Here is a 19,660-nt window from a genome sequence, read left to right as displayed (position 1 = left end):
GGGGAGCAGGCGGAGATGGAATTGGGAGGAGGGTGTTTAATAGCTGTCATCATATTAACCACAGAAAGGAAAACGGCTCTAAGTGAATAACGCATAATTTTACACACACACACACTTCTATAAAATAAGTGTCATCATGTATCATAAGGGTGATAACCCCATTTCATATGAAAGAGGAACTTTATAACAGGAAGTCATGTCTTCTTTACTCTGGGCCTAGATGCCTTCATTATACAAGTCAGGGATTGAACAAACGACCTATAAAGTTCTCTTCAGCTCTATGATTTTATATTATTCTTGCAAATTGTTCTTTATAATTTTGTTAACTGACCGACATACACGGAATTATCTGTCACCATAAGCAACCTGCATTATGGGTTGGTTGGTTGGGTTGCTATGTTCACTCAGACCCTCTGAACCCTGGAGAAGCCTTACACAAATACCTGAATCATTTGCAGCCTGGATGAAAAAGTCATTAGAGAGAGCAGAACCAGATCTGGTGCCATGAATGTTGATTGATGGTTACGATATGAAGGACACATTTCTTGAGCATGCGCTGTGTTATTAGATACTACTGAGGGTGAACTGCCCATGTAGGAGTGTGGCGCTAAGGACAGGACAGGGGACCTGCAGTCTTTTTGCATACAGACCGTCTTTCTAATCTGCAGTTGCTAACTGTAGAGAGCCTTCTTCAGACTCTGAGCCAGAAGCATTTGCTCCTAGGCTCTGATTGCTACAGGCCATGCTGGTCTGTCGCTGGTTCCCCACTTACCCATGATTATGTGCTGACTCATATTAAGTTCCATTAATAAGCATTTAAGTGAGCAATGCTCAGGGAGTTAGGGGGGCCTAGGTTCTGACTCTGGTCCAACCACTAATTAACTGGATAACCCGTGGCAAGTCACTTGCCCACTCTAGGCTTCAGGTTCCTCATCTATAAAATGAGAAGTTTCTATATCTAACATTTATGAGCCGATGTAAGACTGACTGATGTCACACTGGATAGTAGTATGAAAAAAATGAGATAAATGAGATATTAGATCACTGATCCAAATGACAGCATGTACTCTCCCACAAGGCAGAACAAGCATGTCCTAATCTTATGAAATCTCCTGCTCAAATGACAAAATGCTACACCCTCAATCAAGTCAGTGACCTCTTAAAAATAGGACAGCCCAGGGTCATCTATGCATGTCAAAGTATTTTGCATATAATCTTATCAACTCCCCTCCAAAACAGCTACATGTTCTTCCCCATCATCAATAAACATGTATAGAGCAATTGCAGGGCAAAGATACCCAAGCTCCAGTTCTCAAGGAGTATCCATTTTAATTGGGGAGATAAGCATTCCTGACTGGGGAAGGCCCACTAGAGGAAGTCTGACTTATGTCCTTAAAGAAGCCCTGCTCCTTTTCCTTTCTGAACTTTTTTCTTTTAAATAGAAGTTTCAAAACACAAGTCCAGAGTGGTTTCCCCTCACTGTTACCAGCCCGGCCGTTCTAACGATTGCCATCTTCCCAAACAGCATATCCCTAAAGATGTCCACAGCTGGGCTAATAGCTCTGAAACATATATGCATACTCCCTCTGGCTGGTCTCCAAAGATCTGGGTCTCTGGGAAGGCCTGGGTGAGTAAAGCTGCTGTTGGGGACCTTCCCATCAAACTTCTAAGACCAGCCACTATTCTTGGTCATTCTTGATTTTGAGAGGTAGTTGCTATGGGAATACAAAGGGCTTGTGAACACTGCAACCAATGGGCACAAATGCAGCCGGTTCATTGCCATGTCTCAGAAAAAGCAGGGATGCTGGCATAGTCGGTGATGGGCTCATGGCAGGGCTGATGATGGGTAACTTTTCTTAAAACCCTATGTGCTTTTAGCATTTAAGTTTTAGGTGAATAGGGTCAGTGTAAAATGCTGTAGATGAGCCTTTGGAGAAAGACATTCTGAGAAACTATTGGTACAGAATGAGAATTAGACAAGATGAGCAGAGCAGAGATCATGGAGAAATGCCGGCTCCCTTCACATACAAGTAACACCCTTTACACAACTCAATGAGTGTCCGAGGTGGAAGAGATGTTAGTGATTACCTGGCTGCACCCCCAGTTGACAGGTCACCTCTCGATGCAGTAAACAAAACAGCTCTTCAGCTCCAGAAGTGTAGGATTTATGACCCTGAAACGCCCCCTTATCAATGGGTGTGATTTCCTCAGGAAGCCAGCAAACTGGCGTTCTCGTGTTGGCCCTATCACTCACTAGCTAGTGAGGTTGGTCAAGGACCTTTACCTGCTCTGTCTATTTGTTATCCTGGGGCAGGGGCCATCAAGCAGATGCTGGAAGGCTAGCCCTAGCTTTAGCCCTGGAAAGGAGAGTCGTTTTGTCTCTTTTCTTAGTCAGGATCTGTTCCTCCCAAGATGATACCACCGCGAAGCGAGCTTGGGTATTATTTGAGAGAAAAGGCAAGGAAAACAGGTAGAGTGGAGGCGGCGAGGACAAAGAGGTCACTCACAGACACCTATAATGCTCTACGATATAGGAAGACGTTTCCAGTTTGCAGAACTGTCCATGCTCAAGAAAACTAAAGCAAGAGTTGAGCTTAAGCTATCTCAAAATGGAGAGGTTATGGTGCTAATCAGGATGAGAGGCAAAAAGCTTTTATTAAGTGATGACTATATGCCAGGCACTGTGTGTGGATGCTGGGGAATGAATGTGTGGGGTATGAGGAAGAACAGAAAAAAGCTAACAATATCAGTTCCCTACCACAGAGGTCCTGACCCACCTTGGGTCTATGTTGGGGGTAGAGAAGGTATTGGGGCAAAGAGGTTAAGTGACTATTCAAGAGCAAAAGAGCCAAATGGGAACTCAGTATCTCACTCCAAATTCAGTGCCCTTTTCACTACTATTTTAGCCTCTGTCAAGGGATTTTCCAGTTGGGTAGAAGATAGAAGGGAAGGAGGAAGGAAACAAGTATTTATTAAGTGCCTATTACGAGCCAGGCACTGTGCTAAGCACTTTACAAATGTTACTTCATTTGATCCTTATGGGTCTCTCTAGTGAAGCTAATTTTCTGCTGCCTGGATCGGGTACAAACTCTGACAGACCTCATCAAGGACAGGCAGTCAGGTATAGTACACAGAATGCTAGTCTTGAAGCCAGGAAGACTCGTGCTTGAACTCTACCTCCAACACTTACTCTTTGTGATCTCTTGGGCAAGTCTCAACCTCTCTGAGCTTCAGTTTCCTCAGGGCTAACCATACCCACATTTCGCAGTGTGGATGTGAGGCTCAAATGATATAACACAGGTAAAAAATTTTGTTGACTTGAAAGTGCTCTCTCTATATTTTTGTTTTGCAAAGCAATGGGGGTTAAGTGACTTGCCCAGGGTCAAACAGCTAGTAAATGTCAAGTGTGTGAGGCTGGATTTGAACTCAGGGCCTTCTGAATCCAGGGCAGGTGCTTTATCCACTGCACCACCTAGCTGCCCTTGAAAGTGCTATATTAATGTAAGGTACCACTGTCCTGAGTTGGTCAAAAGTTTGGCTATCCATACAAAGTAGACCAATCCTTAGTGACAGCTGGTCCTTTTCTACTTTCAAAGACTAGTTTAGCAAAGATTTATGGAAATAAGAGTGTGCTCTCACATGGCAGAAGCCAGGCATGCTTTGAGATAAAGGATTTTATTGTAGTGATTCAGGATGAAGCAACTGCCACCAGAAATTACTGCAAGTACACAGAGTAGGGAAATTTGAAACAGATGATATAGGGTACTAGCAAAGAACACAAATATCTAATTGGGAACCAGTGCCTCAGCTGCTTATGCCAACAAGTTTAATAATGATGCTAAGCATTTAAACCAGCAATCAAACTTCAAATAGGGATTGAAAAATGCTGTAACACATGCTTAGGTCTATCCTTAGAGTATTATTTCAGAAAACAATCACCACCCTAAGCAGTGGGATAAAGCCATAAAAAGAAAGCAAAGAATTGTGAGAAATAGATCGATTATTCTAGCTGACATAAGAGCAACTCACATTTATGTATTACTTTATCACTTACGAGGCCATAGAGATAAGAGATGTCAAGTAACGTGCCCATAGTTATATGGCTTTTAAGTGTTAGAACAGAATTTCAAGCACCAGTCTTCTCTCATCCCAAATTCGATATTTTCCCTTTTACACCAAGCAATCTCCCAATAAAACCCAAGCTACTGCATTTAACACAATATTTAAAAATTTTCCCCTTATATCAAATCACAAACTAATCTTTTACTTTAAAAAATTCCCCTAGCCAGGGACTGTCTTGCTATATATGACAACAGGGTAGATACTGCCTCTCTCCATTCATTCCTCACACTGAGGCAATATGACTATTTTTCAAAATTAAAAAAAAAACGCTACTTAACATAAAAATACATTATCATTAAGCTTGTATAAACAAAGGTTGAGAACTATCTTTACATGTAATGGAAAAAAAAATACTTATCATTAATGATCGGCCTTGAACAGTTTTCTCAAATCATTAAATGATAAAAATTAATTTGATCCACAAAATTTTCACCAACTTTATCAATATTTATTGATATTCTCTCATGTCCTTTGCTTGACTTAACACTCATAGAGGTAGATGCCCTAAGAAAAATCATCTGGTCCAAGACCTCAGATAGGGAAGTGTCTTACCCCAGGTCACAGAGTCAGTGAGTGAATGCCATGGGAAGAAAAAGAATGTGAATATCCTGATTCCCCATCCCGTGTTGTTCTCCTCACAGCACAAGACAAAGAGAACACAACTGTCACACTGTATCCTATACTTAAAGGTGTCAAGTTCCAAAAGACAGTTTTCTTAAAAGGTCACAGAAATGAGATATAGAAGCTAATCAATTTCTTTTAAGCCTATTACCTGATTTCAGAGCTTTCTTAATTTCCAGAGCCCTGAGCAGTTAGTTTTATACTATCAGGGCTGATATCACTATCATGATGCTCTCTGACATAGTGCAACCTGGGCAATAGCCTCAAATTTTCTACCTCTCCCAATGAGGGAAAATACATCACACAGGGTCCATTCTGATTTCTAGAAATTGCCTATGAACTGATGAGAATGCCTGAAGTACTTCCAGCAAAGAGAAAAACAGAAAACTGAAGACATGTCTGCTGCTTAAAATTGAAATGATCACAAGTGAAGGTCTTTGCTCAAGACATGTTCAAAGCAATCCCAAAATAGCAGAACATAAACAGATCTATGTGGTTAGTAACAGATTTTTTTTTTTATGTCGTGAAAAAGCAGGCTTCCTTAGGTGGCATCAATGCAGCCATCCCAAGAGAGGAATTTCTTGACACTCATATTATAACAGGCTCAGTAAAACTGAACGGCACAGGCGTTACCTGCTGTCAGTGACACACAGAGATAGTAGTGACATCAATGCTGGTACCTTGGAGAAGAATGAACAGAAAGAGTAAAAGAAAGAATCAATGATTGTTCCAGGTGGTGTGTGTTTGTGCATCTTACCCACATATTCTGAGAGGAAGACGACAAAGAATGGAGTGACCAAGTCATTAATTCCCTGCACGTAGCCACTGGCAGGGTGTCGGATGGCCCAAATGAACAGAATTCTTTCAAAGATCTATGAAAAGGAGAAAGAGGAGAAACGGTGGGGTTAAAGCCTGACAGACCATCACCTCCCAAGTACTCTCCCCCTCCCCCCCCCCCACACCTGGCAGGGTTAGTGCTGGTAAGAAAAAGGACTAGCACACCAATATACTCACACTGGGAAGCCTAAGATGCTCACCTAATTCTCAATTATAGTGGTATTTTACCTATTCTTCCTTGGGTTATTTGATAATCTCTACAAGGTGGAAACAATAATTGACATGGCTATGTACTCTTTTTTTTTTTTTTTTTTTTTGCAGGGCAATGGGGGTTAAGTGACTTGCCCAGGGTCACACAGCCAGTAAGTGTCAAGTGTCTAAGGCCGGATCTGAACTCAGGAACTCCTGAATCCAGGGCCAGTGCTTTATCCACTGTGCCACCTAGCCGCCCCCATGGCTATGTACTCTTAAAAGTTTACAAACAGATTTCCTTACAAAATTATCCCCCTCTTGGAGATAAAGAAACTGAGGCTCAGAAAGCTTCAGTGACGTGGTCACACAGTATTGGAACAGGGAGAAAAACCCAGATCTCCTGACTCCAAGTCCATTGCTTTTTCCATTAGATGGATGAAACTCAGACTTGCCTGGGAAATGGGTAAGTTAACCAAACAGACTATTCCTTTCTTACCAATGTAAGACCTGAAAATTGACTTTTTAAAATTCAATTTCCATTTTGAAAAGAGTATCAAAGAGTATTTACGCTCGATTTCTCAAAGATCATTTCTCTTTTTCATGTATATAGGAGATAAAGTAAAAGATGAGTCATACTGTAACAGAGAAAAGGAACCTAAAATAATAACAACTCATATTTAACAATTTAACATTGACAAAGTACTTTACTTACAACAACCTTGTAAGATAGGTACTGCAACTATTATTCCTGTTTTACAAATGAGGACAGTGAAGATCAGAGATGTTCACTACAGAATAAGTAAGCAGGTAGCCCAAATTAGCTAGCTATACATAGGGGAAGTCATGTATATCACAGTCAACTGAATCCTTAAGTTGGGAATTTGAAGACAAAGAATGTAGTCAGGGAATTAATGAGAAAGGCTCTAAGGATAACAGAACCTTTGCAAGTGAAAAGAACCATACTGGGCGAAGGGGAAGGTGGTGCTAATGTCCTGGAGCTCTCTCCTCTGCCACCTCAGCCCAAGGCATCTCTCCTTCCCCTATACTCTCCAATTTCCAAATTTCCAAAACAGTCTAAACACGTGTTCTTTGTTTCACTCTGGCTCCTATGCTTATGAGACCAGACAGACACATCCAGAACTCACAAGACCTGAATTTCAGTCCTTGTTCTGCCACTGAACTATGACCATGTGCAAGTTCCATCCCAATGCTGGGTCTCAGTTTCTCATCAGTAAAATTAAGCAGCTTAACTAGACAACCTTGAATGATCCATTCAGCAAATTGAATTCAAGTTGTATTCAAAGACTCCACATATTAGAAATCTGAGTGAGTCATAAGACACTGAGGCAAACCCAAGGCAAATAACAGGTGAAGGAGGGCTCTGTAGTAGGATTACATGATAATACTAATCCCAAACTCTTCTGAAAAATTTTTTTCTTTTGTTTTCCAATTATGTGTTAAAACATTTTAAAAAATAATTCTGAGTTCCAAATTCTCTCCTTCCCCCTGCCCCCACTGAGAAGGTAAACAATTTGATACAGACTATAAATGTGTAATCACGCAAAATGTATTTCTATATTGGTCACATTATGAAAGAAAACACAGAACAACAACAAAAACCCCAAACCCCCAAAATAAAGTGAAAGATAATATGCTTCAATCTGCATTTCAGACTCCATCAGTTCCTTCTTTGAAGGTGGATAGCATTTTTTATCACGAATTCTTCGAAATTGTCCTGGATCATTATATTGCTGAAAATAGCTAAGTCATTCACAGTTAATCATCATATAATATTGTTCTCTGTACAGTGGACAATGTTCTCCTGGTTCTGTTTACTTCACTTTACATCAGTTCATGTAAGTCTTTCCAGGTTTTTCTGATAGCATTCTGCTCATCATTTCTTTTAGCACAATACTATTCCATCACAATCATATACCACAATTTGTTTAGCCATTCCTCAATTGATGGGCATCCTCTCAATGCCAAATTCTTTGCCTCTACAGAAAGAGCTACTATAAATATCTTTGTACAAATAGGTTCTTTTCCTTTAAAAAAAAAATCTGAGATACAGACCTAACAGTGGTATTGCTAGGTCAAATGGTATGCACAGTTTAATAGTTATTTGGGCATAGTTCTAAATTATTCTCCAGAATGTTTGGATCAGTCCACAACTCCACCAATAGTACATTAGTGTCCCAATTTTCCCAGATACCCTCCAACATTTATCATTTTCTTGTTCTGTCATATTAGTCAACTTGACAACTATGAAGTAGTACCTCAGAGTTGTTTTAATTTTCATTTTTCTAATCAATAGTGATTTAGAGCATTTTTTCATGGCTATAGATAGCTTTGATTTCTTTGCCTGAAAACTGCCTGTCCATATTCTTTGACCACCTCATTTGATTGGGGAATGATTTGTATTATAAACCAGACTCAGTTCTACATATTTTTGGGAAACGAGGGCTTTGTCAGAGATATTTGCTGTAAAATCTCCCCCACCCTCTACCTTTCTGCTTTCCTTCTAATCTTGGCTGCACTGGCTTTGTTTGTGCAAAAACTTTTTAACTTAATATAATCAGAATTATCCATTTTACATTTTGTAATGTTCTCTATCTTGTCTGGTCATAAATTCTTTCCTTATCCATAGATCGGACAGGTAGCTCCCCTAATTTGCTTATGGTGTGATTATGTCTAAATCATGTACTCATTTGACCTTGTCTTGGTATGAGATCTTGGTCTATACCTAGTTTCTGTCAAACTGTTAACCAGTTTTCCTAGAAGTTTTTGTCAAATAGTGAATTCTTGTCCCAAAGGCTTGGATCTTTGAGTTTATCAAATACTATATCACTATGGTCATTTATTACTGTATCTTGTGTACCCAATATATTCCACTGAGCTACACATTTTTTAACCAGTACCAGATTGTTTTGATGATTATTGTTTTAAGAAGTCATATACCTAGGATATTTCTTCACATTTTTTTCATTAATTCCCTTTTATTCTCGACCTTTTGTTCTTCCAGATGAATTGTTATTTTTTCTAGCTCTATAAAATATTTTTTCAGTAGTCTGATTAAGTATGGTACTGAGTAAGTATATTAATTTAGGAAGAATTGTCATAATATTGGCTCTGCCTACCCATGAGGATTTTTTTTTCTTTTTTTTTCCCCCATGAGCAATTAATATTTTTTCAATCGACTTTGTGTCAAAAATTTTATAATTGTAGTTCCTGACTTTGTCTTGGCAAGTAGACCCAAGTATTTTATAACATGTACAATTATTTTAAATGGAATTTCTTTCTATTCTGTATTGGCAGTGATCAAACTATGAGTAAAAAGGACTCTAGATAGAGAACTGATGGTTTTTAGAGTACAGATTGAAGCCTATTTTTATTTCTTTTATTTTTCTTATTTTGGGGGGGAATCAAGAGGGAGGCAACATGGCTAATGTGGAAATATACTTTGTATGACTTCATATATATAATAGCTATTGTATTTCTTTCCTTCTCAATGGGTGGGAGAGCAGGGTAGAAAGTGGGAGAGAACTTGGAACTAAAAATAAACATCTTTTTTTGGGGGGGGAGCAGGGCAATGGGGGTTAAGTGACTTTCCCAGGGTCACACAGCTAGTGTCATGTCTGAGGCTGGATTTGAACTCAGGTACTCCTGAATCCAGGGCGGGTACTTTATCCACTGCTCCACCTAGCTGCCCCTTAAACATCTATTTTTAAAAAAATTTTGAATTGGCCCCTACATGTCAAAGAGAGTGGAGTACAACATCTTCCTAGAAAGATGAAACTGTTAACATCGTTCTTGTCAACACTCCTCCACCAAGAATAAGGGAACATAAGCTCAGTTCTCACTCTTTTCATTTGTCTTGCTGCTGAGCTGAGGGGCCATCATGCCCAATGACTCTGTGTCCAGCACTTCAGTTACAGTTCTCCACTACTTGTAGTCCCCCAATGGCTTCTTTCACCCTTTGGATCAAACAAAAACCTTGAACACAGGCCTCCTTCTCTCCCAATGACTGTGACTCATTTTCCCCCAGACCTAACAGGCCTTTCCACCTTTACATAACTTCTTCTTTTGGGAGGGGGGGTTGAGGAGGTGGGGCAAGTGACTTGCCCAGGGTCACACAGCTAGTAAGTGTCAAATGTCTGAGGCTGGATTTGAACTCAGGTCCTCCTGAATCCAAGGCTGATGCTTTATCCACTGCACCACCTAGCTGCCCCTGGGCCGGTGCTTTTTTACATAACTTCTTACACCCTTCTCCACCACAGACTCCCCTGCCCCACTTCTTCCACCTACAAGCCTCCACCTCATAGTAAATGTTTCAGTTAATCCAATATACCTTCTTTTAAACTGGAGTATTCTTGTAGCCGATGTGTTTATTTCTATTTATGTTGATTATTAATCCTGACACTTCTATTAGGGAACAAATTTCACAAAGGCCATACACAACCTTGATGATGTTCTTCAGAACAGAAATGAAGTACTGCATGCCTTATAAGTCCTCGAACATTGGTGAACTGATTATAAAACTTTGTTTTAACAGTAAAGTACATCTAAGACTATGGTATGGAAACTGGTGATGTACTAGTTCTCTTTGTCTAGTGAAATCAGAACAAAGCAGCAATGGGGTCAAAAGTGTAATCCTGGGGATTTAAGCTAAATCCAAGAAAAATATGGTGATAATGAAGGCCAAGACACATGTTACTGTGGGAAATCATGGAACCGCTAAAGAAGGTCATGAACAACATATGCACTGGTGTGGCTGTCATTCTGCTTGTGAACAAGGAGCCATGTGATCTTAGAAAGTCCCTCCTAACTCTGTGACTCGATGGTCTGCTGCATACAGCACACTGTCACCCTCTGCACCAACAGAGACAGATCCTAAAGCTTTTGGGGTTCATTGCCTATGCACAGTGCCCAGCACATGCTAAGTACTTAATAAATGCCTGCTAATTCACCTGCTTCTTCTGGGTGCTCTCCTACTGTGGCATACTAGAAGTTAAGAAAGAGTAGTTTGTGATTCTCCCTTCACATTCTGGGTTAGTTACCAAGAGAAGCCTTTGAAAATACTTAAATTCTGGGGGTAGCTAGGTGGCGCAGTGGATAAAGCACTGGCCCTGGATTTAGGAGGACCTGAGTTCAAATCCGGCCTCAGACACTTAACACTTACTAACTGTGTGACCCTGGGCAAGCCACTTAACCCCCACTGCCTCACTAAAAAAACAAACAAACAAAAAAACTTTAATTCTTTCCCAGGCTTGAAGGAAGATGTGAACCATGTGTTAAAGCACACATGCACAGTTATATGGCTCTGAGTTACTAGATTCAATAGATGGTTGGAGCTAGACAGCATCTGAAAACCGTCTAATGCTTCCTCCCACCTTGACTTCACAGACAAGACAACTGAGGCTCAGAGATATCAAATGACTTGTCCACAATCACAAGCTAACCAGGAGCACAGTTTGGATATGAACCCAGGCTTCTTGGCTTCTCTTTCAGTGCTCATGCCATTACATTACAATGACTCTCCAATACATATATCACAAATACAGAATGAAGAAAGGGATTGAACAATGGGGAGTTGAGCAGGGGAGCAAGTTGGGGAATCTGGAAAACTCTCTGTTTTTCTTAGGTAGTGTTTTTGTTTTATTTGGAGTCTTGTGAATCCCTAGAAAAAGAGACATATTTCTGTGGGCTTAGGACATGCTTACATTCAGCCTGATGCAATAAAAAGAACACCAGGCCCTTCAGACACAAAACCACAGAAGAATCACTAAGAGTGGTAAGAAACTGTAGAGGCCTCCAGGGAGGCCTGAAACTGGTCAAGAATGCCTCAAGGCTTCCAGAGAGAAGGTTCCCACTGAGTCTCGCTACACTTGGATTGGGAAATTTTTTCATATGCCGAGTCTTACTTTGAGTCTCTGAAGTGTCCCCCGACCCCTGGTGCTGCTGGTTCTGCCTGATGGGGCCCAATAGGACAAGCCCCAATCCTCTTCCACATAATCCTTCAAATATCTGAATGTAGCCATCACATCTCACTGAAATCTTCTCTTCTCTAGGTTTAAGCGCTCTTACTTAGTTCTGGTCTCCTCACCATCCTGTTTAACTTCTTTTGAATTCATTTCAGTTCACTGCCTTCCTAAACTACGATACCTCAAACTGAATACACCTCAGCTATGGCAGGACCAGGAAAAAGCATGGTGGAACTGTTCCCTTCATTGATTGCCCATGGCATTTCTGACTGATATCTAGGAGAGCATGCCACATGGTTGGCAGCTCGTCCTGAGCTGGCAGTCCACTGATACCACTATTTCCTAGCCATACCTTTCCCTATCCTGCACTTGTTTTGTTGAACATAAGATCAGCATTTTCCATTTATATTCCCATTAAATGACATTATTTTAAAAAAATAAATGACATTATTAGATAAAGTCCAATTTTTTTAACCTGTCAGAGCCCTTCTGGATCCTGCTATCCAATGTGTAAATTATCCCTCCCAACTTCATGTCAGCTGCAAATCTGAGAACATGGCTGAATCCATGTCATGGGTAGAAATAATAGGCAAGAGTCTATCATGCACAGACTTCGGACACCCTCCAAGACAGACATCCATCCAAGCTGACAATAAATCATCAGTCAACTGGACCTTTGGAGTCTAGCCATTCAACTATTTCCAAATCTGCCTGAGGATCTGGGATCTGTCGCATTTCTCTCCACAAAAGACAGCACAAGAGATTTTGTCAAATGCTTTGCAAAAATATAAGAATGTTACATCTATAACATTCCCTTGATCTTCCAGTCTAATTACCTTGTCAAAAAAAGGAATAAGGTTAATATAACATAACACGTTCATGAAGCCATATTAGCTTTTAGCAATTAATGCTTTGCTCTTTTTTCACAAAACACCCTCTTTAATGTGTTCTGGAATTTTGTTACAAGAATAGAATCAACTCACCTGCCTTAGTTTGCAGATTCCACTCTCTTCCTGAAGAAAAGAGTCCAAAGATCTGAGTTCTAATCCTGACCCTGCTTCTAACTAGCTTTGTGACTGTGGGTAAGTCATTTAACCTCTTCAAGACTGAGTTTCCTCACCTGTCAAATGGAGATCTTTGCTTCACATAAGTTATAGATTAAATGAGAGATTAACATGGATGAAAGTGGATCGAAATGTATGAAGCTGCATATAAATGTAAAGCATTACTATTTGTAGCTATGTAATTTGCTGCAAAAGGAAGAGATCTTAAGAGCACAAAGGAAGAGCAACAGAAGCCCAACAGTGGGAGTTTGAAGTACAACAGTGGGAAAAGAGTCCAAGTGCAGGCCTCACCTCTTGAACAAGTGGCTGCTGGAACAACGGAATGAGAGGATTTGTCCTTGGAATGTCAATGTGTATCTGAAAAAGAAGAGTCATGTTCAATTAGGCCCAAAGCCAAAGACAGTCGCCAGTCTACACTTGTCAGAGTTATTTTAGGACTTGAACACAAGGGGCTGATTACAAGCTAATGCACAGGAATGACATTTCCTTTCTGGAAGAGCTCAGAAAATTCCTGTTCCAGCTGATCAACATGAAAAAAGCCCTGTGTACGCCTATTGGTTCCCCCAGAGTGCACACATAAGCTGAATTTACAGGGTAACGACTGGTTGAAAAGTAAAATAAAGAACGGGTTGAACAGTGTTAGTCACAACACCCACACAAAATCAAGTGCTCCTCCTGTTGGCCAGTCTTTCCAACGTGTTATTGGAATGTATCATGTTGGGAGCTCATTAACCAATGCAGATGCAGCATGCACCCAGAAAGATGCACTTTTCATGTCTTTTTCAGACTTACTCAGTCAAAACAGTCACAGCTCCTGTGATTCAAGAGGTGTGACGGCTGCAGCTGTAGCCCTGACAGGGGACCAAGAGGAGCCCATCTGCTTGTCAGTGCAGCAGCAGGAGGTGGGGAAAGACCATGCAGAACTTCTGTGAAACAAGTGCCACCTTCAACTCCCAGGGGTGGAAGCACTTCAGGGAAGGGAAACCTTCAGGAGTTCTGTCTGAGATGAGAGCATGAGGGACATCCCCCATGCTGAGTCTAACAAACAAAAGTGTCAGAAGCACTAAAAGAGGCCAACAACAATTCAGAAAATAATTCAACCAACATCTATTTGATGCCTGCTGTGTTCAAAGCCCCGTGATAGGCTATCCCAAAGTGTAAACTTTTTTTTTTGTGGGCAATGAGGGTTAAGTGACTTGTCCAGGGTCACACAGCTAGTACATGTCAAGTGCCTGAGGTCGGATTTGAACTCAGGCCCTCCTGAATCCAGGGCCAGTGCTTTATCCACTGCATCACCTAGCTGCCCCCAAAGTGTAAACTTTTAAAAATGCGTATGAGATAGGTACAAAAAGAACTATCATACAGAACAAGACATCATTAATGCACAGGAAAGACCCAGAGTATTGAGATGTGCAAGGAAGGAAGCACAAATGGAAACCGACACACTTGAATTTAAGCTACAGCTCCTTCCTCTAGTCTTTCTCCATCTCCTTCTACAACTATGATCATGAGTAACTCCTCTAACTCACTGCTGTTGCCAAACCTCATCAGTGCATGTTAGCTAGAGCAAATGTCCTGACAACTGTCAACAGCAGCTGTGGACAAGCTGATACTAATGCTGAATAGGGGATTTAGTCAATTGACCTCCAGTTTTTTTGGCTGTACACCTCATCATTAAGAAATTTTGGGACTCCCAATACATGTATATTGGTTTTTTAAAATTAAAGTACATATATGTATACATACATGTACACACACATATATAATTAGACTAATTATGTACATTATAAAACTTTCACAAAATAGACATTATAAAACAATAAGATAAAAATGAAATCATATTTGTTTTCCATAATCAAAAGAGAGCAACTGCAATTTATTGAGAAGGGCCATGATAAAGTCAGATTTGCAATTCTGGAAAATGAAGAAATTATTGCCTTGGTGCAGACAAAAGGCAATGAGAACCTGTGAGTAGAGGGAAGAAAAGGATGTGGTGGAAGCAGAAATGACAAGATCTGACGACTGTCTGGGTCTGTGGGGTGAGGGAGAATGAGGAGCTGAGGATGATACCGAGGCTGCAAACCTGGGGGATTGGAAGGATGGTGGTACCCATCTGGTAATAGGGAATTTTAGAAGAGGGGTTGGATTTGGGGAAATGATAATGGAATTGAAACTGCAATGCAGATAACAACTCATCTGTGCCTACTCATCCTGGGTGACTGACTCACTTTGTTCTACCCCAAATGAAAAGGAGAGAGGCAGAGTTCTTAGTCAATGGGGACTGCTCTGAAGCTCAGGCTGAACCTTCCCTTGCAGGAGAGTCTGTGAAGTGATCTGGGAGCTGTTATTCTTTGGGGGGGGGGGGGGACAGGGGAAGGGAAGGAGAGTAAAGGAGAGGGAAATTTTCCCAATAGTCCCTGACAGCTGGTGGGGGTTAGGTTATGATTGCCCTGAGAGGGCCCTACTGGGCTCAGAAGAGAGAACATTGGGAGTTTGCACTTTCAACTGCTAGGAAGGCTTTCCCTGATCATCTCCACCTCCACCTTCCCTTCAAATCTCAGCTAAAGCCTACCTTCCGCAAGACGTCTTCCCAGTTCTCCTTAATCTCAGTGCTTTCCCTCTGAGACTACCCCCAATTAATCCTGTTTCTATCTTCTTTATACGTAGTTGTTTGTGTGTTGATTCTCCCACTGGACTGTGACCACCTTCAGAGCAGAGACTGTTCCTCCCCACCTCTACCTCTCTCTTCCCCAAACTCCCTTCTCTTCCTCTCTGTTCTGTGCTCCCCTCCCTTCCAGTGTCTCCTTCCCTCTGAAGGAGGAAGGAGTAAGAAAAGGGGAGTGCTGGGGGACAAGAAGAGGAAAACAAGCCCCCAAACAGCCTATGAGGGCTGGGGGGAGCAGGAGAATGTACTCCATCTTTCCATCCTCTACTTGGTTGATTGGGGCCAAGCCATGATCCCACTTTGGAGAATATATGATATGGAAAGAAGGAAATGTCATAGTGCTGCAATTTTCAACCATAGGTATACGAAGAGATGATGACCTCGGTATCTGGGAACCCCTTGACTATCCCCTAGAACAGTCTGGGGCATGTGGTACATTATTTGAACTAATCCATTTTGTTTTTGTTTTTTGGGGCAGGGCAAGGAGGGTTAAGTGACTTGCCCAGGGTCACAAAGCTAGTAAGTGTCAAGTGTCAGATACTGGATTTGAACTCAGGTCCTCCTGAATCCAGGGCTGGTGCTTTATCCACTGAGCCACCTAGCCGCCCCCACATGGTACATTATTAAGGAGAGAAGAGGAAGAATCAGCAAATGGTAAATATACCTGTCGATAAGTATCCTGGTGGTGTTCTTCATTCCTGGAGTCATAATACTGTTCAATGAAACCAAAGTACTCCTCCCGCTTCCGCTGTAGAGTCATCTTCCTCCTCTCAGTGTTGGCTGGGAGGTATCCCTACAGACAGGAGCCCAGATCAGAGGTGAACAGGCATTGCTCATAACCTTATTCTAGCTTTGCTATTGTACTAGAAATTGTGAAAGGAAAGAAGGGAAGGCTTCCAAAAGGATGGTGATTAATCCTTTTTAATTTCTGGTCTCCCAGTTTTTTTTTTCTTCCCATTCAGTGAAATCCAAGGGTAATTAGGTTAAACAGTGCTAACCTCCATAGAATATCCATTATTATGTCTCTAGGATTGAGCTCAGTCTGTAGGGCTGGGAACTACTCCAAGGCTTAGTTAGCTGGCACAACAGGGCACTGAATGTGGGTCATAGGAGGGGGTTCGAACTTCAAGCTAGGGGCCTCCCAAAGTCCATGATTAGACTTTGGAGGCATACACATATTCCCCATATATTACTGAGCCACATTAGGCCAGTGAAATTCAAAGTTGCTACCGCCTATGTCACATTCTACTCAACTGCATGTCATCAGAATTATAAAGTTAGGAAGTTGAATGATACAGTAGCTCCAATACACAAAGCCAGACCTTCAAATGAGCCTCCATCAGGCCCAGGCTCCCTCCTGGCCATAGCACCAGTCCTCTCATTCCCACCCCCAGCTTAGATCTCACTCTCAGCACTGATCTGCAACACTACTGCCATCTTCCTTAATTTTTTTTCTTTTTTTTTTCCTTTCCTTTTTTTTTCTTTTTTTTTTTTGCAGGGTAATGAGGGTTAAGTGACTTGCCCAGGGTCACACAGCTAGTAAGTGTCAAGTGTCTGAGGCCAGATTTAAACTCAGGTCCTCCCGAATCCAGGGCCGGTGCTTTATCCACTGCACCACCTAGCTGCCCCCATCTTCCTTAATTTTAAAATCCACTTTGTGGATCTTTAAAATTTACCATAGGTGGCAAAGGCAATGGACGAAATTATTTCAGGGATGTAAAGAGAAGATCAGCAAGAGGGAAAAAGAGTTGCCTCAAGTCCTCTAGCCTTGTTTCTAAGTCATTTCTATTACATTTCATGGTGGGTTTCTTTAGAACAAATGCTGTCTGAATTCTCTAGCATAGTCCCTTGAAAAAAGTACATTTTCTTTTTTTTAATCCTTTTTTTTTGGGTGGGGCAATGAGGGTTAAGTGACTTGCCCAGGGTCACACAGCTAGTAAGTGTCAAGTGTCTAAGGCCATATCTGAACTCAGGTCCTCCTAAATCCAGGGCCGGTGCTTTATCCACTGCACCACCTAGGTACCCCCGAAAAAGTACATTTTCAATAAGTTATACTGAGCAAATGAACGAATGGATGAATGTTGAGCAAATTAATGAAAAGATGAATGGATTGTGCATGGTTAGAAAGTTTATGCACAGCTACTATGGTGCCTGGGAGGAAACTCAATAAATGTCAACTTTAAATGAAGATTCATTTGTAAGGCTTTTCAAAATTATAAAATGTTTCTAAATAATTTTTGTTATTCTTACTAAAAATAGGATGAGGAAATAAAAAGTCAGAAAGACAATGGGAAAGGTGCGATATACATCAAGATATTTTAGCAGCATTTTTTGTCGTAGCAAAGAACTGGAAACGATGTAAATGTCTATCAAAGATGGAACAGTTTTTAAAACTGTGGTTACATGAATAGAAGGAAATGTTATTGTACTGTAAGAAATGATAAACACAGACTTCAAAAAAGACTTCTATGAACTGATGCAGAGTGAAATAAGGAGAAACAAGAAAACAACATGCACAATGACTATGACAATGTAATTGGAAACCACCACCAACCACAAAAACCAAAACTGAATGGTGTGTAACTCCAATGAATGAGCCTGGCATAAGAGAGGAAATTTAAGAAATGTTACCTTTACTAGCTAAGTGACCCTAGGTAGATCACTTTACCCTCATTGTCCCACCAAAAACAAAAACAAAAACAAAAACAAAAACAAAAAAGAAATGTTACCTTCCTCTCATATCTGCAGATTACTATGCAGGTGGAACACAGCATTAACTGTTGGACTTGATTAATGTGTTGGTTAGTTTTCCTAAATTAAGTTTCCCCCCCTTTAAAAAATGTGTTAAGGGGAAGCTAGGTGGTACAGTGGATAGAGCACTGGCCCTGGATTCAGGAGAATCTGAGTTCAAATCTGGCCTCAGACACTTGACACTTACTAGCTGTGTGACCCTGGGCAAGTCACTTAACCCCAATTGTGCCGCCCCCCCCCCCAAAGTGTTAAAAAGAATAGCCCTCAAGACTGGGGGGGGGAAGGTTAATATATTGGGAGGTATATTGAGATATCAATAAAAAGAGAAAAAGAAGTTAGAAATTTGTTCAAAGTCTGTAAATGACAAAAGTAGATTAAAATATTTAACTACTTGAATTACTTCTCAGGGATGAGCATACTCATCTCTATGCTTCCCTCATGTAAATTTGAGCATGAGGTAATTCTTGTAAAAGTAGGTACATCTTCAGTAGTTAAAGGATATGAAGAGACATTTTCAAGAAAGGCAAGCTGTTACCAACCATATGAAAGAATGCTCCAAATCACTAGTAATAAGAGAAATGTAAATTAAAACAACTCTGAAGAGTTCCATCTCATGCTCATCAGATTAACAAAGGTAACAAAAGATGAAAATGACAATTGTTGGAGGGGCTATAGGAAAACAGGCACACTAATGAACTGCTGGTGAGACTGAATTGGTCAGATGATTCTGGAAAGCAACTTGGATGTCATTAAAACTGCCAGTCACACCCACCAATTATGGGTGCTCCCCAAGGCATTATCATGAATCCTCTCTTTCCTTTACACCAAAGGCTCTTAATCTGGGGTCCATGATTGTACATAATATTATAAAGATAATCCACTGCGAAAGACATAGCTACTCTGTAAACACAAAGATCCACAACAATTCCAAAGGACTCATGATGAAAATGCTATCTACTTTCAAGAGAACTGATGAACTTTGAATGCAGATTGAAGCATATTTTTTAAAAGAAGGGAGGGAGGGAGGGAGGGAGGAAAGAAAGGAAGAAAGGAAGAAAGAGAGAAAGAGAGAAAGAAAGAGAAAGAAGATTCCCAGATCACTCTATATTCCACTTTATCCTTTCTTCTGAGCTCCAGTCCTACATCATCAACTGACTCTTGGACATCTTGTTTGGTTTTTTTTTTTTTAGTGAGGCAATCAGGGTTAAGTGACTTGCCCAGGGTCACACAGCTAGTAAGTGTTAAGTGTCTGAGGCCGGATTTGAACTCAGGAACTCCTGACTTCAGGGCCGGTGCTCTATCCACTGCGCCACCTAGCTGCCCAATCTTGGACATCTTGAACCAGATGTCCTGTAGACACCTCAAACTTAACATGTCCAAAATAGAGTTCGTATCTTTTTCCCAAACCCTTCCATCTTCCAAATTTA

The 19,660-nt window shown here is 40.9% G+C and overlaps 1 protein-coding gene across 1 annotated transcript in view; it reads right to left on the bottom strand.

The window, feature by feature from the left end:
• The window catches only part of TBC1D22B (TBC1 domain family member 22B), a 103,003-nt gene that overhangs the window by 32,559 nt on the left and 50,784 nt on the right, over positions 1 to 19,660 (bottom strand). The window contains 3 exon segments of the mRNA XM_043963874.1: positions 5,501 to 5,615; positions 13,109 to 13,174; positions 16,147 to 16,275. Coding sequence (XP_043819809.1) covers positions 5,501 to 5,615; positions 13,109 to 13,174; positions 16,147 to 16,275 — 310 coding nt within the window.

Source organism: Dromiciops gliroides, chromosome 4 (assembly GCF_019393635.1).
Source record: "Dromiciops gliroides isolate mDroGli1 chromosome 4, mDroGli1.pri, whole genome shotgun sequence".
NCBI lineage: Eukaryota > Metazoa > Chordata > Mammalia > Microbiotheria > Microbiotheriidae > Dromiciops > Dromiciops gliroides.
The sequence above is the reverse complement of the archived record's forward strand: the minus strand, read 5'-3'. Positions and strand labels throughout refer to the sequence as shown.